Source organism: Lonchura striata, chromosome 1A, assembly GCF_050655825.1.
Source record: "Lonchura striata isolate lonStrDom1 chromosome 1A, ASM5065582v1, whole genome shotgun sequence".
NCBI classification, from domain to species: domain Eukaryota; kingdom Metazoa; phylum Chordata; class Aves; order Passeriformes; family Estrildidae; genus Lonchura; species Lonchura striata.
Window position 1 is genome coordinate 51,879,768 of NC_140741.1, and position 26,361 is coordinate 51,906,128.

The 26,361-nt window shown below is 36.3% G+C and overlaps 1 protein-coding gene across 8 annotated transcripts in view; it reads right to left on the reverse strand.

Moving 5' to 3' along the window:
• PPP1R12A (protein phosphatase 1 regulatory subunit 12A) overlaps window positions 1-26,361 on the reverse strand; it is a 116,688-nt gene that overhangs the window by 42,424 nt on the left and 47,903 nt on the right. For all 8 annotated transcript variants that reach the window (XM_085568755.1, XM_021528060.4, XM_085568752.1 and 5 more), the window contains exons 2-5: window positions 26,126-26,256; window positions 8,444-8,562; window positions 2,242-2,401; window positions 321-465 (exon numbers count right to left, since the gene is read on the reverse strand). In XM_085568755.1, coding sequence (XP_085424881.1) covers window positions 321-465; window positions 2,242-2,401; window positions 8,444-8,562; window positions 26,126-26,256 — 555 coding nt within the window. The remainder of the gene's footprint in view (window positions 1-320; window positions 466-2,241; window positions 2,402-8,443; window positions 8,563-26,125; window positions 26,257-26,361) is intronic.

Below are 26,361 nucleotides of genomic sequence, written 5' to 3' on the forward strand. Positions count from 1 at the left end.
CAAATGAAAGCCTAAATCTACCAAGTCACTAATTCTGTACTTCTGAAATGCCAACAAACTCTTTCAATTATGAATTTTCATGTCAAAGAGTGAATGGATCATTTAATACAGAACTAAGCATAAAGTTGGTCCGGAAAATAATTTAGACAATCAGAGAATTTAGTTCTGAACACAACCATGCTGTTTTGACAACACATGCATTATATAAAGCTCCATGTACAGTAAACAGCAGTTTATCATCACTTTTCTTACCCTGGCTTCTAAAGTCACTTTAGAGACCAGAACTTTGTATCTTGACAAGGATTACATAAAAATCCTACCACTTTGTTGACAGCCTCCATATCACATAGGTTTTCCACTAAAATGCGACATGCTTCTTCTTTACCCCAGTGTGCAGCAGCATGAAGTGGTGTCCAGCCATCATAATCTTTAATATTTACATCGTAGTGAGCCTGTATTAAAAGCCTGAAGAAATTAAAATAAATAGATCTTGACACTGCTGACATGCATAAATAAATTTTCATTAAAATTTTAGAACTGCTCTATGGTAATAACTTTCTTCTCTTTTCTCAAAGATATTTTAGTTGGGCTACTGACAATTGATTAATTTTACTTCTCACAGAAACATCTGCCTTTTCATTGTTTAGCAGGTGTGTATACATATCTTAAGGAAAATTCAAAAAAACAGTGTTTTCCATTTTCTTCTCTATTCACTTCCTCTCCAAAGACCATTGCTTTTACAGTTAGATATTCTCTCTGTACATGCAGTAATAGGCAAAAGGCTTTTTAAGGAAAAGTAGTAAAATGTAAAAAATTGTTAGATACTGTGTTCTTATTAGTAAACTATTAAAAACTCCTTCCATTCTAAAATTAGCTTATTGAAACTTTCACTTCCTGTCGTTAACTTTTTGCAAAAAGTCTAGTGTTTACATGCTTCAACTGTTCTCTGAGAGGGAGCAGAGCTCCTTAAAGAGACAACTGTTCTGCCTTCATTCAACACTCACATTCATCACGGTTCTCAGGGAGCATCACAGTGACAAAGGACACTTAACCTAACAAGTAATATTATGTAAAGAGCTAAGAGCTGTCTGAACCACTGTCCATAATTGTTAAAAATCAATTAAGAACAATCTTTTCAAAAAATTCCGTTTCTAAAGAGCTTACTTATAGTAATATCCTCCAATGAGTCAACCTTCACACATGCTGAGCTGCAGATCTTGCAATCTTGCATCCAATACAGAGCACATATTTTTGATAATTTCAAGTAATCATAAAAATTGACTGCACATAGGTTTTGCCTCTCCTAGGAGCAATATACAGACTGGACCACAAAAACTACAATAACTGAGGGAGCTAAAAAAACACCCAAACAGTTATAGATACAACTCTCTTATAGACACCTGCTACTCTAAAACAAAAATTCCTCTTTTTCAATGGAATAGTTTGTCTTCATCATGTTGAAGCATCAGGGTTTTTTGAAACAGAACTCCCACTCAATAAATTGCTCTGCAGACTTTAAAGGCACCAATACTCACAGTCAAGATGTGTGCTCATTTTCACTCATGCTACAGTTTGTAAGATCTCTTAGCTTTGCTAAAGCAGGCAAATAAATTTACAACCACGTTAAAGCAATGTATTACTAACTATGCTTTACTACAATAAAAGTGGAGCTTTGATGAAAAAGAAATTAAATATGTTACGATATGCATTGATATTACATTATGAAAAGCTGTGAATTAGGGGACATCTGAAGCCTAAAGCTTTCCAGGGAAGATTTCAAGAGTCATGACTTAAAAACATAATCAAAACACAAAGTTAAATTATCTGGTTTTCAAGTGTAAAAATGTTTAGCCTGAATTACAAACTCTACTTTATTTACGGAAATGTATATGGTGTCCTGAAAATATGCACCAACCAGGATGCTAACTGGCATTATAAAAACTTAAGCTTGTTTACATAGCTGCCTTTAGAAACAGGGCAAGTTTTTAATCAACTTTCTTCTTTTACAATAAGTATTTAGGCTCGACAAATATACTGTATTCATATTTTGAATGACTTAGAATAGAAAGCTAACCACATCATGATTTATGAGTGCTTGAAAACATAAAATCAAGCTTTGAGAATAGCTTGTTCTAGAGAGACTGGGATTTTCAAGATACACTCTCTAAAAGTTAGAAGTGCCCAATTCCAAGCAGCATTACATCAAGACAATAAAATATAAAGAAGTTAAACCACACTTACTTTAAGACTTCTGTATAGCCCTTGGCAGCAGCCACATGAAGTGCTGTACCACCCGATTTTGCATGCCTGACATCATTTATATGGCCACTGTTGAGCCACTGTCTTGCATCTCTTAGCATTATTCGTTCTTCTTCTTTTCGAGCTGATTCTATATCAACCCCTAATTCAGACAGAGAGGGGGAGAAAGGAAGAGAAGACACAAAGTATTTTAGTTCAAATACTACAATTCATTTATATAACAAATTTGATGTCACATTTATATGATACGGTAAAAAAATATAAATATGAATAATGTTCAGAGTTGGGTATGAATATTTTTTTGAAGATGAATTCCAAGGTTATAGAAACATTCAATATTGTAAGACAACTTGCATAATGCCTTTTATAACGAAAGGAGGGTCTAGGTGGACAAAGTACTATATAAATAATAATAATAATCAATCTACTAAAACTCTTCTATGTCTACCATCACACTAATAACCACTGAAGTGATGTGTTAAAAGAAAGAGAAAAATTCTGTTTTAATTTTCTAAGCACCAAAAAATAAGTTTGTGTTGAGGTATCTGTATACAGTAAAAAACAGCTGAAGTATGGGAAGAGAAACAATCTTGCTTCTTAAACTAATGACAAGATGGAGCTATACCTTTTATACTGTCTAAAGAATTAATCACAAACCTTATACACAAATAGACAACACTTTGGATATTGCACTTCATAGCTCTACTAAAAAAAAATCCAGAACACTGAAAACTTTTTGCAGTATGTCTCACGAAAAAATTATATGCTGATGGAAAGGGAGAAACACAGTTCACCATCATAATACCTACAAGTATATGCATCAGGTTAAACAAATGGGAATAAATTCTAGACCCTGAATGGGTAATACAAACACATTATTTTCAAGCATTTTTGTAAATACTACTTAAAAACATAGCAGGAAAGAAATCTTGAAAAGAACTGCGCATGAGCATAATTCTATCTGTGATGGCTGAATGGTGACAACTCATAAAGAAAAGCAATTTAGAAACTCTGATCATCAAGAGCACAAACTGTATCCTGGTTGACCTCTATCAGAAAATTGTGGCCTAACCATCAACAAAATGTTTTTATGTATGTGATTTCTCTAATCTTACACATTGGTATGCAGGTACTTGAGAGATATATACTGTAAAACTTTATGCTAAAGACAATCAAAAGATAAAACTTCACTAAGTACCATAAAGTAATTGAAGCAAGTTAAACAGTCAGTGTTCTGAGGACTTGACCGAACTCGTAGATTCATTCAATTAATTGCCCAGCAGAACAATTCTAATCTTGACAATTTAGGTAAAAAAATGAATAGAATTACTTTTTATCAGAAACTGATGAAAAACTATAATCTGGATGTTGACTCTCCAAGATGCAGGAAGACATACAAGGCTGTTGAAGGACTCAGCAGAGGAAAAAGCTGAAAAACTTTCCAAGTATGACAAATATGAAGAGTGAAGACCAAGAACTCTAAATCAATAATACACTGATAGTCACATATTCTCATTCCTCAGGAAGCTCCTACATACTGATATCTGAACTACTAACTTCATGGGCCTGAGCATCTGCTCACCTTTCTGAATGACACAGCAGTGATCAGCAGATCCTTGGGCAATATTCTAGAATACAGTCATTTACACATCAGTGCTGCCTGCAAAATACTACTATATAAATAAATAGTGTATGTTTGATCATCTCTTACGTCACATTTATGTCCATTCCCTTTTTGCATGCTCAAAGTCCAACTGTGAATCCCCTTATCAGCATGAGTAACCTTCTCCACCTGAAGAATCTGAAAAAATTCCTATCAGTGTAAAACTGTCATTTACATAGCTGTTTGTTCTGAGGCACTTTTGTATAAAGGAAGAACAGAGAAAAAACTCATTAGAGACCCTGATCTTTTGAGCTTCTAATGGGTCACATCTAAGCTTACTTTCCTGACAGGCCTAAGGACCCAGGTTATTATCTCATAATAGCAATGCTTTTGCATTGCTAATACTAATACTCAATATAGACTTTCATTACTGTAACAAACTATTGCATTTCTGAAGCCCAAACAAAATATAATGGTTGCAGAGGAGTAATGGCTGTATCAATACATTATTTTACAAGACAGTAAATTTCAGATCGTATTTCAACAGAAGAAAGTACCAGAATCTTGCCAATCTAAATAAAATATTCTACATTAATAATTGGCGTGAAAATGGGAATTAAACTTTGTGGCACAGAAAAAAGCTGTGCTCTAAAATAAATACAATTCCCATTATTAACTACAGAAAACGGAATGTAAACAGCCTTTATTATACCTTGTATGGGCCTATCTCTTTCCTTTTGTTGTCCAGACTAGTGGAAAAGAAAATGCACATCATCTGTTTGCAACCCTTTCTCCCGACGGCCCATAGATGGCAATGCGCTGCCTCCCTGCTCAGCCTCAGCCAGAGCACTCGGTCACACCACCAGTACGCTTAACACTTCTGGCAGCCTAACAACTTATTAATAATTCGTTGCTAAATGCTTCTACTTTTTTCTGATCAACAAGTGTTACTCAACAGCCCCAAACAGGTCTGAAAACAGTGTACCATTCAGTGAGAATTTAATGAAAATTCAGCATAAATTTAACTGCTGAATCATTGTTTCAGGACAACTCAGCCATATAAAGGCATGTTTTATAGATACTGCAGGAAAGATCAACCTACTTTTTACTTCATGAAGTGAATGTTTATATACAAATGTAATAGTTCGCATTTTATCCACATAAACAAATCTGAGTTAAGCAATACATCTGGGAGAGTCTTTTTACGTTACCTATAATTAAGAATGAAGAACATGTGTTTCTCCTTGGAACAGGAGGAGTGACCACTCTGGTAGTTACTGAAGAAATAGCTACCCCACTAAACCCCTGGTTCACCTCACATTACCTCTCTCCACTAACTCACCTCCTGAGAATGTTTCCCATAATTCAAAATAACTGCTTAAGCAGTTAAAAATAATTTTAAGAGGACATCTGATGATCAACAGCTAAAAAAGTCACTTCAAACCATTATACGTAACCCCACTCAAGCCCTGAGGAGAGAAAACGCTTAAAAATGGCCATGGCTGGCCAAGACTAAAGCCACATCTCTTTCAAGTCTGCTGGTTTTCAGCAGTGCAAATGAAAACTTTACTGATAAAAAATAACTTCCACAACTCAGTGTTGAAACACTGCAGAGTAGAAACACGACAGGTCACAATGAGAAACTAAACAGTATTTTTGATGAAGCCAAATTATTCTAAGAAATGCAGTGGCCCCCAGATATACATGGGACTGACCAATGCAAAAGATACTAGTCATATGGAGGAGCAACAAGTCCTTGATAAAGGGTTTTTTATAACACACAAAACAGTTTAACCATATAGAGTGCAAACAGAGCAGCTGTTCAGCATTAGTCTGGATAATTTCCATAAAACACCTGATTTTGTTATCTGTGAAGTGTTTGTAACTGGGTCAAAAAACCTTTATACCTTACTTGAGCATGTAATTTACCCACTCACAAATTACAAAACAAAGGTAGGTTTTAAGTTTAAAAAATAATTAAGCCAATAATTCGCCACTGAAGATTAGGGTAGAAAAATATTTTCCTATCAGTGGTATAGCTTCAATTACAGGATACCTATTCTCTTAGTTCACAATTCCTGCACAGTCCATTATGTCAAGTCAAGCTATTTGCTCAGCACGATACAAGAGGACACACGAAAAGGCACCTGGCCCTTGGTGCAATTTAGAGGTGCAGCATGTGGGGATCAGAATGACTAAAGAAAAACAGATACTGGATAATAATACTAGAAATCTTTATTCTTTAACGGCCAACACTCAATACAATAGAACTTGAATAACAAGAAGATTATTTTAGATCAGTGACCATCTCCTCACTAGTCAGATCAGACCTTGGAGCCTGAAAACTAAAATAGGACGAGGAAGCATTGTAGATACTTCATTTTATTAAGCCTGCATTGTATTCTATGATTTATTTTTTGTGCATTTAGTGTCTCTAGAGACTTCCACATTTTCTCCTGTAATAAGACATGTCCTTAAAATACAGCATGATAGCTGCCAAAAATTGGGCATAAGCACAAATTGATGATTAACAGAATGCTGAGTAGCTGAGTAGTCTGTTTTGACATTTCCTATAAAGACATAAGGCCTGCAAAAGCTGCAAAAAAGGAAACATAACAAGTGATTCTTCTTGGATTCCTAACAGGAACAAACATCAAGTATCATCACTTAAATCTAAATTACAATGAACTTGACCAATCTTTCCAAGCAATTTTTTGCTACCAAACAACTCTGACAACTGCGAATTATGAAGGAAGCCAAATTTACAGCATTAACGCTGCAACACAAAAATGAAACTACAGTGAATGTAGGAATAAATACATGTAAGGGTTTCGAGGCAAAAATGTTATGGAAAATGCCTACTTCATTTTCACACTGCATATTTTATCTACACAGAGATAGGCTATTTTGTCACCTAGGCTTGTTTATTTTCAAAATAAATAGGCTGGTCTTCCATTATCCTTAACACTGAGGCAGGGCTGATCATTCCACAGACCCCACTGTTAGTTTGCATTATCAAAATTGTGGCAATGCTTTATTTGATATGAAGGAATGTTTCATATGGAAGAAATACAAATTATCTTACTGCTAGAGGGATAATTATATTCAGCTATATGTATAGCCGAACATAAAACTGTCACAATGCCTCACTGTTAACTGCACATTAAGAGAAACAATTAGGTTCCTATTTTAGAGCTAGTAACTTCTCTAGCCACAACACACACAATTACACACTTTTTAAGTGATTCTGATAATGACTAAATAATCCCTTTTAAATGTAACATTAATATACAAATTTATGTAATATCTACATGCAAGCCAGGATGCCATCAAAGGTACATAATTAAAACATTATTGCTGAGACGACTATCTCATGATTTAGTAAGATGCACTGTAAGTTCCCATCCAGACTCATATTCTTTCTATTCCATTCTCATCCTCAATCATGAAATACTTCCTTTGATTTTATCTCTGCATATAAAAGCCCTTAGTTCCTATGTCTTCAAACACAAATTTAGAAGGAGGGATAACGCATAGCTTCTTCCCTGCTTCCATGAAACAAGCAAGCAAATCAACTGCCATAAAAATGCAAGAGGAAGGAAAGTAGGTTGTCCATACCAACTTTAGTATTTTAAAATAACCTTAGAAGCTAATACCTACATTGTGGGAACACATACCTTCTTCTCACATTTATAAAGATAGTACTGTAGACAGTTTACAGTAAGCTTCAATTGTGAAATATGTAAACCTCACTGAAATTTTCAGTGCTGTGGCATTATGCTAATTTTACAACTGGGTTGTTCAAAATAATTTAACTAAACTTCCAAAAGAATAAAAATTAGTGTTGTAATTAGTGATGTTGAATCTCTGCATTATAAAAATGTATGTAAAATTCCATATAATAAAATATTTCTTTTTAAAAAAGCACTAACATAAAAAAGAGAGATTCTGGAGGAGTTAATTCCCCAAAGAATTCCAATTTCATAAAGAGCTACTGCGGTCATTTAGTATCACACATCAGTAAAGCCAAGTATTTCAAGAACAACCTTAAAAAATCTAGGCTGAGGTGCATTCCAGAAGCAACTCTCAAGCAAGACTGACAGTACTGTTAAAAAAGAGAACAACTAATTAAAATAGAGAAATGGTAATACAGACAAAAAATACACACAACTGTCTTAATCTGATGTTCATTGTGTGTTAACTATAAAAAGTGCTAATCAAATTTCTGTTAACACTACCAATTAACTGAATCAAAGCCTTTGCAAATCCACTGTCTACTTCTGTGTATCAGCAGGTATCTCTTATTTCCCTACAGATCTTGTCTTCCAGTTTCTTTTCACCAATTCCTTTGGGCATTAAATGAGTTTAAGCATATAAATTAAAACTGGGCAAAGCCTGAAACAATTACTAGTTTACTGTTAAATTATGTAAATCTGATTTAAGAGATAGACACTTAAACACTCTACATTCTATACTGACCAACTCTCTTAAGAAAATAAATATACTTCAACAGCCACAATTTAGCCCAAGTTTTCAAAAATACATTTAGTGTCCATAAATACAACCACCCTTCTGTATTACCTTGTCTATTTACTTCATTCTGAAGCAGCTCTTCCATTGCCTCTTCTTCAGCAATATCTAATGGAGTGTCTCCTTCACTATTTACAGCTCCTACATGTGCTCCTTGACTAATTAAATACCTGTCAATAGACAAAGAAAGAAAGCCTGTAAATAACACAGCAAAGCTGATGCTAAAAAAAAACCACAAACTAATGTATCAGCCACTAAAATATAATATGCAGACACAGAATTAATAGAAACATTGATATTTGATTTAAGTACAAACCCTTGTGACTGCAACCTGTGAATACCCATGTCTTTTCATCCTAATACCCATTGATACAAATAGCCTTCTGGTGTTAGCTTGCCAAAAAGACTCCTGACATGTTCATTCATACCTGAAAGAACTGAAAGAGGAAAATGGCTAGATAATGACCAAAAGTGATGACAAGGTGAACAGGGATGGAACCATTAATTCCTGTGACCTCCTCTTATTAAGCCACTTTTCCTGTAAGTCAGTGGCATGTACAATTTGCCAAAATGATGACTCACGATCTCTTCAGCAGCTTCTTAAAGTCAATAAAAACAAAATTACATCTCCTTCTAAGTACTCATAAGGTCAGTTTTGGTGGGGAAGAAGCAAGAGGGAGAAAGAAAACAGTATTTTACACATTTCAATCCCATTATGTTTTCTTATTTATTATGTTACTGTCTCAGGAGCCAAGAACCCCAAATTCTCAATTTCCAATTACATCAAAGGATCAATTCCAACAGTAGGTCACTAAAGTATTATATTATTTAACAGTACGAAACCATAAACCTAAGAAGTTACTGACAAGCTACAGTTAATGAACAATTAAAATTGATCAATAGAGTCTTGCAGCTTCTGACCATAATATTCCCATTTACCTAAAAAATTCAATACTTTGAGCCATGACAGGAGTCAAGACAAACAAAAAGCTGCAAACACACGTCCTGTCTTGCACAGCTTAATTCATATATTCCATATATTTGAGGAAAAAAAATATCAAGACATACTGAAGAATTAATCATCTGTCGTAACAGATGTACAAAATAGAGTGCTTTCCTACCTTCACTATTACAGAATGACTAATTATGCAGGAGACAATCACAAAATCCAACAATAATACAAATGCTTTATTGCTGCCTTAACTTCTGCCAATTAATTATCATCCTAGACAGCTGGAATCTTTAACCAATAACTCAGAATCAAATACTCTAATATATCTGTATTTTTTAATGTATGACTTAACTAGTACTTGTTATTAAATCCCTGTAATTATATCAAGAATTGGTAAGAACTAGTAGACCACAAAATGAAAACTAGCTCGCAGAAATGCAACTATTATCTCCTGACATATACATTATCAGTTACTACTAACAGCTTTGATGCTGGTATATCATGTTGGTTTTATACTGTTGTTCTTGAAAGAGTGCTTTAACTCTGACCGCCCACCTTTTAAGAGATTGAACTTCTGCAGGAATGAAAAATTAATACAGAGGAACAGTATTTCTCAACAATACTAGTTGTATTAACAGTGAAACAGCTCCCCAGGTCACAGATCAGGTAATTGCTATGCAGGCATTTGCTAAACAGGCAAGAACAGCACTGCGGAAATGAACTCTTTTACAAAGTCAAAATAAAGTCAACTACTTACAGATATATCTTTATTAAAAAATCCAAGCGAATGTTAAATGTTCTTTCAATGTTTACATTTTAATATAGACAGGAAAAAAAATTTAATGTATTTCCACATAATACCTCTAGCAGAAAATTAAACCACTTCTGTAAGGAAAATACATATCTCATTAAAGCAGTTGTATTTGGTCAACTGGGTCAACAATTTCCAGATACGATAAAAAAAGGAATGCATTAAAATTGTAGGGAATTAATAAAAGGCTAGCATAGCATTTTAAAGAGTTATTATTGCTATAGACGGACAACTTCACAATTAATTGATCCTTTAAAGCAGACTTCAAAATGAAGCTGCTTAAAGATCAAAATCAGATCAGCAATGTTAGGGGATTAGTAGGCTTGAAGAAGTACAGTTATGTGATTTTCCTTTTGCAAGTGCTTACAGGGCTTTGGTTTTCCTGGGTCAGCAAAGCAAGCATAGGTGAACTTGCTCCAAGTTCACAGGATTTAAAGGGATAGAAGAAACACAACAAAGACAAAAGGCAGCACACTCCTTGCCAAAGAAGTGAGAACACACTTCTCCCAGCCTTCCTTCAGCCACTCCAACTAGGCCTCTCTGCTGCTATCCCCCTCAAAAAGTAAGTTATCCCCTTACGAAAACTGTTTAAAGAACATTATTTATGATAAACCAAGTAACTCAAATTCCAACTATTTTAAAGACACCTTTTAATGTGCAAACTTTTTTTACCGGATAGTGAAATCTACATTTGTCCTCTTTTCCATATCATTCAGATTACCTAGTCCTGTAAAAGTGTATTATGCATTTTTAAACATACAGTACAGCTATTTTCAGCAAAGCAATGACAGGGTTCACACGGTACATAAAGTCAACCTGCTACCTACAGAATCAACGGTTTCACTAGAAACTTAGTGCTATCAATGGAAAGGAGAGGAATAATTCTCCATGTGTTGATAACTTGACTCTGCATCGCATACACAAAGAAAACAGATTTGGTAAACAAGACCAAGCAAATCATGCCCTGACTTCGTAGGGCATAACTGATCAGAAGACAGCACCAGAATAATCCCAAGAATGAGAAGATTTTGCTGTTCACATAAGAAAAATAGTTCTCAAATGAACTGTATTTCAAACTAAATGTTAATTAAAACTTATATAGTATGACTTCAAATAAGGGTGTATTTGACATTTCAGTTACCCTGGTACCATATACTAAAACCTTCACATGTTACTATGTATTATTGTGTGTAGGTATGTATACATATATTAAGACTTCCATGTTTTTGGAAAAAAACCCAAACAATGTATACAAACAATTGCTTGTATTTTACCTTTTTGAAGTAGATGGTACCTTCATCTTGAAATTTCATCTTTCTAAAGCAAGCAAACATAATATAACTTCATTTCTTTGATAGATATTTAATCTACACAGCTACATGTATACAGTGAAAATGAAATTGAAGCTGTGTAATAAAAAGTCCAGACCCATGCATTTTGACACCATGTCTATAAAAAGGTGCTTTATGTAAACTTGGAAGCAGTGAAAACGTAAAAACATGTTAGATTTCCACCATCACCTACTAAACTTTCTTGGTATAGCACTTGAATCTGTATCTTTTGAGATTCACTTGTTCAAAAATGGTCAGACAAAAAATTCAGGAAATCCAGTGATAATCTATATATTGGAAGGTGTTAATTCTAAATCTAAATAGACAATGAGGAAACAGTAGTTTGATTCATACCATCCTGTTTTATTGAGTTAAAGCTTTCAAGTGTTAACATTGAAGCTAAAGGTACCCCTTTTAGACTTTTGGAATCTAAATATAGAGACAACTGTAAGTAATCCAGGAATACTTGGAGAGACAAAAGCAGCAAAGGAAAATAAAAGTATTCCTGATACTTTTGTCCTGATACTTCCATGACAAGTATTATGGAGTCTGGATAAGACTGGCAGAAGGAGTTTGCTTTGCGATGCCATTGTTTTATGAAGGCAAATATATTTCTAACTGATTTTTTTTTTTAGGAGTATTGCTATATACTCCTCAATAGCTACTGAAAACTGAAATTAACTACTTTGAAAAAAAAAGTAAACATTAATTTTTCTAGAATTATTATGAAACCCAGATACTCTCCCATCCTTTAGTGAAAAATACATTTTCATATCATGAATAAAGGGCTGGAATCTCACTATATCTGAGACAATAAGAACGAACCCTCTGAGATTACTGTACAAAAGCCAAACAGTCCACACCAAAACCAATCCCAGGAACTGGAAATAAAAAAAAAAATTAACTAGCAACGTGGCCTACATTCTGAATTTACAAAAATCCCAAACCAATAAAAAAACCCTTACAACTGAACTTTGTATGTGTGTAGTACATCTGTTAACAAAATGCATATGTAGACAAAAAGAGAGGAAAACACCTCTCTCTGAAGACACTTTGTATACAAAGTTGAGTCATATCTCGGAATTTAGAACTTAAGAATCTGGAAGATGCTCAAACTTGGATAATAGCATACACTGCAGATAGCGTTTTCATATTATTTATCTGAGCACCAGAAAAAGGGGCAAATGTTTACATTCGAACCTTGGCCCAGTTCACAGTATCTGGAAACAAATTTGCAAAGTCATTACAGATATAATTAACTTGAAGTACTGGCTCAACCTGAAGGTCACCAGAAGGATGGCAAGCCCAGGGAAGGGCAGAGAAGTGGCCATTACAAACTGCTTACTGAGCTCATTGTAGACTCACTAGTGCAAACAAGTGGTCCCATCAGACTGCTCAGAAGACTGGACAGAAGTTCCTGACTTCTAAAATGTGATGAGAGGGACCTGATTAAAAAAATGTTACACATAACATTTTAAATAAACATGCTCAGAGTCCCTCCTGGAAAACAAGGCCTAATTGCCAGTGGAGGGCCCAACTAACAGTACAACTGGTCTGCCAAGAACTTTTAACTAATTAGCTAACATTTAAGATTTCAGCTAAACCCAGCTGGTTTAAAAAAAATCCATACATGGTGCAGTTCAAATTAATTCCATGAGAATCTTAACTGAATGATAACAGGATGCCAGAGACTGAAAAAGTATCACTGTATTCATGCAGCTGTGTAAACCCTCATTTGAAGAAACGATGGAAAAAAACAGAAAGTGATGATTTTGGAATATGTATTTTATTTTAAATAAAAAGCCTTTCAGAATTGTTTTACTGTTTATTTTTTTAACATATAAAGTATCAATGCACTTGTAAAAGTGTATCTTTGAAAAACATTCATATTACTGGTAAGAATACATTTTTAGTAACTCTGTCCAAACAATTAGACCTTCAAAAAACATTTAACAAATAAAAATATACAATTTTAACATAACTATTTCAAAATTTTTTAAAAGTTGAAGTACACCAAAACTGTAACTGATTTTTCTCCGCTTTAAATGTCTGGGAATATTTCTTAAAATATTTTCTAACTATGAAATAGTTCCACTCTAATTTCCTAACAATACTGTTATTAACTCAGGCAATGTAGAAATACTACTTCAAGATTACTTATAATTTCCAAATGTAGTTTTGTTTTGGTCTGCTTTTATCAGTTTGGGGTTTTATTTGGTATTTAACTTTCAGCAAAGATAAACTTAAAGGCCAGATAAGCAAAAGTGTACATACCTGTATGGACAACATATTGAGAGATAGGATTATAGCTTTTATGTGATTCTTGAATTAAAAGGATGCGCTTCTCAAAATAAGATATTGAAGAAAGGCCTTGTCTTTTTATTTTGCTTGAATGTCTTAAAATAATACAAACCTGAAGCAAATCCAGTAGCATTAGAGTAACATTATGCTAAATTCTGTTATGGTACACAGCATAAATGTGCCCTGTGTCAGTGGGCAAGTCCCACAGAAAACATACAGTTGGCTGAACAGGTACGAACAGTGTACAGCCACCTCTCAATCACTGCCTCATGCACCCTCACAATGTTATACTCACTTCTGAACATGTAATTCAAACCCCAGATAAATGTAATGACAAAAAATCACAACTTCACCATTCTGGAAACCTGTGTTGTAATCCCTAGAAGCATTTGGTGGCGAGTGTTAAAATGTGCGCAACATGGGGCAGGCAAGAGCAGGTCTCGCCAAATGCAGAGGAGCCCTGCCTGCCTGGGCAGGGTCCCCTCACACAGCCCCTGCTCTGCACCACCAGGGACTCTCCTCACCCCCCAGAGAGAAAACCAACAGGTAACTTCCCTCAACCTCCACAGCTGAGGTACTACTGCAGTTCTCTACAGTGAATTTATAAAAGAAAATGAAGGCTCCTAATACAGCACTGGAACCAAAATTGTAGAAATTCACATGGGCCTAGAATTCTTTCTCCTGCATGATTTTAAGACCAAAGGAGAATAAATCAAATTACTTGAAAAACAAAGTCAAACTCGCAGGGATGTCTTATTCAGGCACTCTGCAAAATGCCATCCCACATTGTCAGTCACTCCTGTGCCTAAACATTCTGCCTCTGAGCATTTAAAACTGAACAGAGACTGTCACAAAAAAGACAGGCTTCTGTGATGGCATTTAAATTTAAACCAAATAATGAAAAACTCAAGGCACTTTTAAGGTTATGATGCTTTGCAAAATCCAGATGATTTTCACTCACATCTTCCTCTTTTGAAGCAAGAGTGCTGCAGCATTTTCTAAAAAGGAACGCTCCCCCCATAAGCAGTATCATCGGCTAGTAGCTATGTAAAACACCAAGTTAAATCAGACCAATTAGGGTTATTTGGCATAACTAGACAATTATTTACTCTGAAATACATGAGTGGTGATTTAAAGACAGCTATTATCAACAAGAGACCTGAGGTAAATTTATGATTTTCTCTTGCAGAATACAAACCCCAAGAATTTCTGATAGCTAGAGATGCTTAAAAAAAAAGAATAACAAAAAATAGGTGAGAAACAAATGGCAAAAAGATTTTAAGCAAATAGAAGGAGACATTTATTTTCAATTTTCATCAGGATAATCCAGACTAAAGCATGTATCTTTTTTTATAAATAATTAATCAGTTTGCAAAGAGTTTTTTATGGCCTTCAATATGCAATAGCTCTTGCAGATAGCATAAAATCCAGCTTCTGATTCTCTCCCGTGAAGCTCTTATGAAAGGCATCTTGGACTGACACACATCTGTGCTTCAAAATTGTCAAATACTCCCAAAGCTATCAAAGTAGTCAAAGAAAAAAAAACCTTCCTATGTAAACACCACTTTCTATCACTTCAAAATATTGTACCTATAGAAAAAACATATTTATTATTAGGAAGCCAACATTCCATAACATACCAACACGCCACTGAATTTTGCTGTTCCAAGCCTCCAATGCTACTTGTGTGCCCAAGGAAGCACACTAAGTAGAATCTCATCTGTCTTCCTTCTTGGTATGCAGGAGCATAAAAGAAATAGCGTAGATAACAGTATCTGATTAGTTTTAGTCCTCTTGTGCTCCAAGAAACCTCTGAAAGAAGCCAGCTCTAGAAATATTTGTACATAGGTGGCCAGCTAAACTTAACAGTGCAAAGATGGCACAGAAAAAATTCCGACTTGCAGCATCTAAAAAGCAACTAAGCCTTCATATTTTGCCTTATCCATATAGAGGGGAAAGACACTTGAGAGGTGGCAGGGCAACAAGTTTAGGTGAAAATAAACAGTGAGTGAAGCAACTAAAGCCAAAAATGTGAATATAGCCATATAGAAAAACATATGGCCTATTTCAAAAGAACAAACCAAAAACCAACCAACCAAAAAAAAACCACTCCAAATGTAGCAGAACCCAAGACAAAATTGAAGTGAAGCCTGGCATTGCCAAGAGGAATACAGGGCAAAAATTTCAGCAGGAATGAAATTAAGCAAAACAAGGAGTATTTTTAAACTGTGTATCAAATGTTATTTTCACGATGCACTTCATGAACGAGCGTTCATTTTGAAGCTTGCAGCATATTGTGCAAAAGTGAAGGCTGAGTATGAAAAATGTCTCGCTGCAAGTGCAGAGGTCATACTGTAACTACAGCTGACAACACTGCTTGAAATGCTTTCCCATAGCAAGTCTCCAAGCATTTGTGGTGATTTACCCAACTGCCATCAAGGTGAACAATTTGGATTGTGTTACAGTGGTTGAGAAGAGGTAACAGCAGCATGGAGGCAGAAGAGGAGGGAGAAGGAAGATCATGCTGCTTCCCACTTCCCTCAGCTAACAAGAGATGATCCCACCAGCAGCTCACCATTCCTGCTGCCTTATGCCAGAAGCAGCATTGCTGTATTTGGGTATGGTAGCATCAAAAATAATGATTTTACCTGTTGATTTCTATTTCAGCAGAAGTTACGAGTATGGACTTAACAGGCTTGTTTTTCTCCAACAGCCACATGGTTGCATTTACATCAGAAAAATTTAAACTAAGATCAATTCTTTTCCTGTGTTAAACGGATCTTACATACATTACTACATCACGGAACTTATCTTACTTGCAATTATATTATGTAATAATATAGTAAGAAGAACTCTCTGTAAATCAACATTACTATCACAGTGCAGTTTCTAGCATCACTCAGTAGTACTGAACTTAGTCTGACCCCCATTTAGATACCAGCAATCTGCACTTCACAGCAATTGTCAACATGTTCAGTCTGCTTTGAATTTCCTTGAAATCAATCTTCTTCAGAAAGAAAGTCCTACTCTTCATTCAAATTTGATAAGCAGTATCTTGTTTGTAATAAAGAAGTTTCAAATAATTACTTTCTTATACTTTTTTCCTGTCAAATCCACTGCTTATAGAAAACCTTCACATTTCTGCATCTTAAGTGTCTGAATTGTACCCAAATAACTCACTTTCATCAATGCACAGCAGCCCTTATGTGTCTAGAGTCATCATGGCTACAGCTACATGCGTTTTAGAAGACCTCAAACTTCTTTTATCCTGCCTCAGCCAGGGATAAGACTAGAAAAATACACACAGATTATGATAATTCGCACTGAAATGACACAGTTTAGGATAGCCAACAAAAGACATGGCTTTAAGACAGGATAGGTAGGTCATAAATTGTTTTAGTGTCACTAGAAAATCTATTGTATGTGCCAGAATAGGGTCAAACTCACAACAGAGAAAACCACTCAAGTAAAAGCTGAAAGAAAATCAAAACTGAGATGCAGAGAAGTGACAATCTATATCACAACCTTGTTTTCTCCTAGAACACAATCCTCAAAACCAACTTTGTTAAGAGTTAAATTATTTTTGTATCAGATAACTCAATAAATACTATATTCAGTGGTCAAGAGCACTAATAATTCCATAGATTCTCCATACAGAGGATCTATCATCACCTCTGTCATATAGCAATTTTAAGTTAGTTGATGAGGCTCTTACATATGAAGTCCACCATACTCACCAAGCCTTTGCGCAATTCAGAACTTGGTTGCTCATGTATACAATATAACTAGAGCTGTTCTCCCATGTTCTAGTCCTACCTAGAATATAGGAACTTACTTGTGGCAATGGGCAGTTACAAGCTATCAGCCAGGAAGGACCTGAGTGTTTTTTCTTGTGAGTCTATACAAGCTCTCAGGTTTCCATATCTATCACTCTTTCTGTGTGTGTTCTTTTCCATATGTATCACCTTCAACTTCAAAATTAAGATGTATGGCATCTACTCTAAATTGTTCTCAGAATACCATTAAAATCAGTGTTTTGTGAGAAACAAGCAAGATCTCTCCTGTTTCACTTCTCAAAGAATCATGCTTTTTTCAGACATCAGCTCCATTTTCAAATTCCTTTTCAGCCAAATATTAAGAGCACACTGAGCATTACAATGGGCATTGGTCCCTTGACCTTTCATTAGACTGAATGAACTGCTAAACTATATTAAAAGAAAAAAGATATTTCCCATGAAATCGTGTTCTGGAGGAAGATATCTCTGAAGTTAATTTCTATTACATTTACCCTTAGAAGAACAGGAACACTTACTAAATACTAATACACTAACTAAAAATATTTGGAGTCACAAGTAGGGATGCACACAGTAAGCCAGTCTGGAAGAAGGCAGCTACCGAGCACACACTTTGTACATTCTACAGTGACCAGCTCTCCTTGACTCCCTCACTTGAACACACATGTATGAAAACCAGTTAAGTCCTATAGTTTCCTCTAACCCACCAGCCATATTTTACTGTGTATTTCTGCCAGCTGGGTTTTATCCACACATCAGACCACAGCTACATAGTAGAAAAGATTAAACTCTACCACATGATTTCAAAAAAGGGAACTTCACCATCAACCTTAACATTTCATTAGCATTTAATTTTTCTTAGGACATACATATATGCAGCAAAAACATGCTGGAAACAGGACACTGCACAGTACATCTTCATAAAAGAAAATGCCAACTGATACTACCTCACTCATCTTCTCCCCGTCTGTCCACTATTTTATCTAACAGAATTTAACTTTATCCTCGCAGATAACTAATGCAAGTTTGGAGAAGGAGGAACTTTTATGTTGCACAGAGCATCACTTTTTTGACTGGGGGAGAGGAGACTAGGGGACATGTTTTTTTTTTTTCCAATCTGTTTTTCCAGAAAGAAGGCAACAAATGGAAATTAACTGAAATAATCTTCTAAAGCCTGCAGTGGCCTTTTCCCAGCTCTCAAAACAAACACTGCAGCTTTACCAACATCAGCTTGTAAGAGCCAGTCATTCTTCTAGAAGAGATGCTTTTCCTTGGCTGGGAATATATATTTTTTCCTCTGTTTTTGTTTTGTCACATGGCTTGTTATATCCTTCTGAAGTCCTCTTCTCATTTTCTTGAGTGGGTTGTATGATGTTTCATCTTTGCTTTATTTTCCTTTTAATACTACACCTCCAGTTAACATTTCCTAGTATTTAAATAAACATTTTGGATCCTGACAAAAACATCCCTTCACCTTGTAGCATCTCTGTAAGACCAAACCCCATACCAGTTTGCATCATCAGTTTGCATGTGGTTTACCTCAGACCACAAGCTTTACCTTGTTGTTCAAAAATCCAAATATCTGATTATTCTCCAAAGATCCATTTCTGAATGTATCACTAGTAATACCACTTCCTATTCACTTAATTACAACCATAACTTGTAACCAAGCAGAAGGAGATAGGAGCCATCCCTGACATTTTTATTAGTGTGCTTTGCCTAAGTAATGTTTTGCTCCTTAGGATTAAAATGGGTTACAGCAAAACAGTTTAGATTAAACACTCACTAGTAAGTAAGAAACAGCTTCAGATGATCAAGTTATTAAAACTTTCAGAGAAGATGGATTAAAAGAACTGCTTTGAAACATAGTTTCTGGCACCAATACCTTCAGATATCGTGAAAGAACACTGAGTAAGTATCAAGTGGCTCAGGCTCATGAGGTGGGAGGTGAAGCATGGGACTCCACCACTGCTCTACTCAACCAGGCTTCTGATTAGAAGTACAAGATCTGTCTGAAAAGCAACTTAGAATTTTTTTTTACCTGCATATCTATGCCAAGTGCTGCTGTCAAGGCCAGGTCAGCTCAGTGATCCTAAAGAGAATAAAGCCTCCAAAGCCCCTGAAGGCTATTCTTATGCATATAGTTCCCACATTGTTGTGTGACGATTAGATAACTCAAGAGGGAAGGTGGAGGAGGCAAAACCAAGGGAGGAAGTGAGTATCTGCCTGCTTCTGCAATAGTCTCAAATTAGATTACTCTAATCACTGAATTCTCTTCACTACCTGTTGCCAGATTAGCACTGGTCTTGTACGACAGGCAGGAATCACTACCAGGCAGCACCCACAACAGTCTTCCCAAGGCAATTTACAGCTGTAAGAAAACCACTTATCACTAAATATCTAGCTATCCAACTACAGGTTTGCAGGATTGTCTCGAAGTCCTCTGTCTATCAGACAAGGATCACTCATTTAGTCTTAATGGACTGTTACTAAAATAAGGAGATCCTGGGACAATGGTTTGCAAAGGCTTCAGCAAACGAGTTTGGCTGGGTTCACTTTCAGGTGTCTGGGTCTGGGAGAACAGATGGGCGTCAGCAGCAAGCCTGTGGTTACACACAAGCATTTTAAAGTCTGCTTTAAATATTAGGTGAAGGAGGGGATATATAACATAGGAAACTTTGGGTAGAAAGGAAAAGTGGGTGTTTTACAGCAGCAGAGTTGGTCAAACTACTATTCTTTTCCGAAATAAACAGAATGATGAGACTCTGAACTTGAGATGTTTTTCTGTTTCTGACTGTAATCATATGCTTCAGCCTTTAAAACATCTTAAATAGAGAAGGTGTATTTTGGAATTGTGCTGTCTTAGGATTTGTATGGGTATCAAACTACAGGTATCAAACATGCTTCTCAAACATAAAAGCTACCATACAGACTTAGTCCAAGTACCCAGTTAATATCAAGCCCATCTCCAGACATTAAGAAATAAAATTAGAGCAAATAACATGCTTCTTTTCATACAGTACCTTTCCAACTACTTTCATGGACTTTCTCAACCAGATTCCATTTGTATGTATGTATTCGACCTTAAATTTTTTTAATGTATCCACCCTCCATGATTTCTCATCCCTTGAACCTATGAGGAATTTTAGTATCTAGAGCAACATTTGTCAAACTGTTTGTAATACTTCCTGCATGAAGGTATGAAAACGCTATTCTTCCTTCAGCAGACATCTCTCTCACTTTTCAGTGTTTGAGTGTTTTTTTTGGAACAAACTGTAACTGTCATTGACTTTATGTTAGTTTTGAAAAACACTTTCTTACACTTCTTCGAAGATGCATCTTTCATTCTGGGTAAAATGAAAAAACATTCCTATTTAAGCAGGATAACTGTATAGTAGCCTCTGAACAGTTGCAAACAAGGTTCAAAATACATCAAATACACACTCACAACTAGGCAACCTACAAAGCCCACAAGAAAGTAATTTTTAGCACAAACTTTAATTACTGAACAAAAGAGAAATGTCTACTATTTCAGATTTTTCGATATCTGGTGCAATACATATCAGAGAGAAATAAAAAAGTAAGCATTTTAAAATTGTTTCTTAAATGCCACTTTGCACTATTTTGCCCACTCCCATTATTTTTTTGCATTCAAAAAAAGTTGTTTATTCCCTGATACTGAAATAATAAATGAACTTTTCAACTACAGAAGAGATCTATCAGATAAACTAATTTATTATACACAATGAAACAGTCGTGTAAACGTACATTTAAGGGTCCTAACCATTAAATAGTATCTTAAAGAATTAACACAAAATATCTGTTCAAGTCCTCCTGCATTCAAGTTTCTTTTCACATAACTACAATTTTACAAAGCATTTCATGGTGACTTCTTAATTTACACTGACACATTAGTGGCGAAAAAAGCTCATTTGGATAAAGCTTTCTGTGTATGAAAAAAATGGAAAACAGAGAAGAGAACATACTATACAAAATCCACCTGTTATGGAAATTGAATAATTTTGATTTAAAACATATTCATATTACAATTACTTGTAAGGTGATTTACATAATTATAAATTAGATGAATAGCACTCCATATAGACAATTCTCAAAATTATCCAAAGAATCTCTAGTAAGCTAAAACACTCTCAGTATTTACAGATGCCAGAAACAACAGAAGCAGTTGCCTTCCATGCCAGAAATTTTACTTTTACAGCACAACTCCCCCTTTGCAAGCAGCTGACACATTGTTACACACTAAACTATGTTCTTTGCTGTATTTCGATTGAAGAGGCCTTCTGTAAGACAAACATTTCTTAAAGTGGAAGATGCATTTTTTTAGAAGAGACAGGAAGCATATTCAAGACAAGATGGCTATTCTGAAGGAGCAGGAAACTGAAGTGACACAGGAGATACTGCTAGGAGAAGCTGTCACAGGAGTGGTGAATACAGTGGAGGATAACAGGGACAGGGAATACACTTGCAAAGACAAACCCCCTGACCAGACAGTACAGAGCAAAATCCCAACAAGTGGGAGGCCATGCCACAAATTCACTCAGCCCACTATCAATTAGCATGGGACCAAGGCAAAAACATTGCTGAAGTGGTGGCTCCTTGAAATACCCAGAGTTTTTTTCAGAGAAGCTTCCTACCATCTCCATATTCTGTACTTCTCATAGATATCCAGCACATGAGTGCACTCACTCAGGAACATCTGAGTAGCAGCAGACTACTTAAGGGTAATGTGTACATTACAGCTCACATATATACCTTATAGCAGCCTTCTTGTACGTAAAGGGTACTATAGGAGAGCTGAAGAGGAACTTCTAACAAGGGCATGCAGCAGCATGAAAAAGGGGAATGGCTTCAAACTGAAAGAGGGAAGATTTTAATTAGATATTAAGAAGAAACTCTTCACAGTGTCATCTACAGGGAAACCAAGGGATCAGGCACACCCAGCATAAGTTTAGGAAAGGCAGGTTCTGCTTGACCAATCTGATCTTCCTTCTATGACCAGATGACCCATCAACCGGATGAGAAAGGCTGTAAAGGTTGTCCACTAGGACTTCAGAAAAGCTTTTGACACTCTCAGCAGTCTCCTGGAGAAACTGGCTCCTCATGGCCTGGCCAGGCACATTCTTCGCTGAATAAAAAACTGTCTCGATAGATGCACCCAGAAAGTGGTGATGAACAATTACATCCAGCTGGTGGTTGGTGTTCCCATGGCTCTGCACTGGGGCCAGTCCTGCTTATTATCTTTAGGGATGATCTAGACAAGGGGATCAATGACACCAAGTTCAGCGGGAGTGTTGATCTGCTGGAGGGCAGGAAGGCTCTGCAGAGGAGTCTGGACAGGCTGGATCAGTAGGCTAAGGCCAACAGGATGAGGTTCAGTAAGGCCAAGTAACTGGGTCCTACACTTGGGTCCCAACAATCCTGTGCAGTGCTACAGGCTGGGGACAGAGTGGCTGGAAACTGCCCAAGGGATAAAGTAGCTGGGGATGCTGGTGACAGTGGCTGAACACCAGCCAGCCCATGCCCAGGTGGCCAAGAAGCTCAATGGCATCCTGGCCTGGATCAGCAATAGTGTGGCCAGCAGGACCTGGGCAGGGATTGTGTCCCTGTACTTGGCACTGGTGAGGACCCACCTTGAGTCCTGTGTCCTGGGTCTGGTTCTGAGCCTGCAAGAAAGACATTGAGGTGCTGGACAATGCCCAGGGAAGGGCAACAAGGCTGGGGAAGGGTCTGGAGCACAGGTCCTGTGAGGAGTGGCTGGGGTTGTTTAGCCTGGAGAAAAGGAGGCTCAGGAGAGACCTCTCTCCAATTCCCTGAAAGGAGGCTGTAGCCAGGTGGGGGTTGGTCTCTTCTCCCTGGTAAAAGGGACTGGACAAAAGGAAACGGCTTCAAGCTGAACCAGGGTGGTTCAGGTTGGACATCAGGAAGAATTTTCTCACTGAAAAGGGTAGTTAAGCATTGGAACAGGCTGTCCAGAGAGACTGTGGAGTCACCATCACTGGAAGCATTCAAGAAACAACCGGACATGAGAGCATTATGGTTTAGTTGTCCTGGTGGTGTTCAGTCAAAGGCTGGACTCGGTGATCTTGGAAGTGTTTTCCAACACAAATTATTCTACGGTGAAACATCAGAACAGGTTGCCCAGAGAAGTCATAGAGGTCCCATTCCTGGAACTGTTCAAGACCAAGTTGAACACGGCTCTGAATAACCTGATCTAGTTGTAGATGTCCCTGCTCATTGCAGCAGAGTTGGACTAGCTGACCTATGAAAGGTCCCTGCCAACTCAAACGCTCTGTAATTCTTAGAATTAGAATTAAAATCTCCTAGTTCAGTTGCTTTCTTAAATATAGTTTTATATTTTGAGACATGCATGCCTGAAATAATCTTTTGCATAGCTGTATGATTTTAAAGAGTTGTGTTATCTCAATAAGTAAGTTCCAACTAAAAGGTGGGCGGGTGGGTGGGCAGAAGGAAGTCCTAAGAAAACTTAAGATGGAAGCAGAAGAAGCAGAAACAAGATTGGCAAGTCCCCAGTTTGAGAAGCACTACAAATCTGTGCAACAGGCAATTCCACAGGAGGATGAGAAAGAGAAGCACAGGTCAGACTATTTTCAGCCCTTTATTAACAAACTTAGAAAACAACATAATTCATTCTCTGTCTTTTCTCTTGCAAAACAATAGGTGCTAAAAGTAAAATACATCAGACTCACTCACAGACATGCACAAATACACATTGTCATGCTTCCCAGGAATGCATCCTCACTAAAGCAGATGCTGGATCCAGCACATACTATGGACTAAATTAAAATAAAATTTCTAATCTCTGGTAGTTTATTGTATCATCCTTTCACCTTCCCCCCATTTTGCTTCAGCTGCAAACTGTGGTTTGTAGAATTCATTTTTGTAAATTATTTGAGGATGAGATTGTGGAGAAGCAGTCTGAAGATCTAAACTCTATGGGCATCATCAGATATAAATACTGCTCCACTCATGTCAGGTTCTCCTCAGCTGTATATGGAAATTCGCTTCAACATCTGATCTTTAAAATTCCATGCACCTTAGAAACACTGCTCTTCCAACATCTTAGACATCTCACATCCCAAAGGACTACAGTTCAATAACCCCATTTCTCTGAAGGCTAGCTATAGAAAATATGCAGAGATTCTGCTCCAATCTGAGAGAAGAGGAACCAGATGGATCTCAGATATTCAAGCCAACAGGGAAAACTATTCAGTGGACAAGGAACATTGCTCTCTCATTCCTGAACAAGTGCCTATGTTTGGCTGAAATGCCAAATCAAGATCACTTCACTAAACTTTTTCCTATTGTGGAATAAAAGTAGGTGTTTTACCTTCGCTAAACTGTAGAAAGGCTTATATTATCTCAATTTGCAGGGAAATTCTTGTCATAGCATAGCAAAGAAGTAAACATCTCCAGTACTCATGCAAGGAGGATAACCGCATCAAACATCTGCACAGCGTAGAAAGGCAGATTACAAAGTTACTGGTCACACAGTGCCCCAGGTACACCAAGGATATACTAAGCACCTCACTCTGTAAACACCTCAAAAATAAAAAAAATTTCCATGGAAAATAATATACTAGAGTTCCCAGAATTTTTCACTTCTCTCTAGACTGCAGCAAAAAAATTCTCAAACTCACAGAACAAACTCACAGTTTTCATTCTTCACCACTGCAGTTAGTATATAACTACATGATAAAATTTATTTCTAAAATGACTTTGTATTTTATCCAAATCTTACACTGGATCAGATGTCACAATGAGTTTGGTAAAATTAATGAATTTTGTGTTTACCCAAAGGGTTTTAAAAAATACTTTATTAACTGCTTAGCTGCAACAACAGTGTCCTGAATAACATATGCCACACATTTTCTCAAAAGAATCATAATTTTATGCTTGAACAGATAACCTCTCAAAAATTTTGATTTTAGCACACCCTCAGTGTCCCTCAACAGACTTCAAAAATAACAAAACCAATCCTGGAATTCAGTAGTGAGTAAGCTTTAACTAATACTGAAACGAGCATCCAGCTTCTACTGTAGGCTTTTGCTCCACAGTCAAAAGAACTAGTCAACTGCTCTATACCATAGCTACCATAGCTGAAAAACAGTTTCAAGACTGCAAATACAACTGTAGAACTTATCTCCTACACACAAGACTTATCGCAGGACAATGTTTCAGACTATTAATAAATGTAGTTTGGAATATTCTCCCTGTGCCTTCCCTCAGAAAACCTTTATAGAAAAAAAAAAAAATAAATCTGTCAGTCATAAGCAGTCTTATGTTTATGTTTGTATCTACCTAATAAGCAATGTAAAAAAACTAGAAAGAGAAAATTCAACGTACAAAGTTACAGATGTAGCACATTTCATAATCAATACACAGTATCAAAGCATTATCCTCATTACACCAGAGGCAATTTATGAATCCCATCTGCTTCTACTGTCTCTCTCGCAATGTATTAGCAAAATACATAGGTTTTAAAAATAGAGGAAAAAGTCTTACTCTGCTATATCAAGATATCCACAGGAAGCAGCTGCATGTAGAGGTATCCAGCCTTCATTATCTGGTTGATTAATATTTGCTCCATTTTCCACCAGAAATTTCACCATATCTACGTTATCATCTATACAAGCCTAAAAAGAAAGAAAGAGTTAAGAAGTAAGTTCATATCAAAGCTGTTCTACAATACTGAGAATCTTTATGCAAAATCTTCAGGATAAAATGTAAGTATTTGCAGT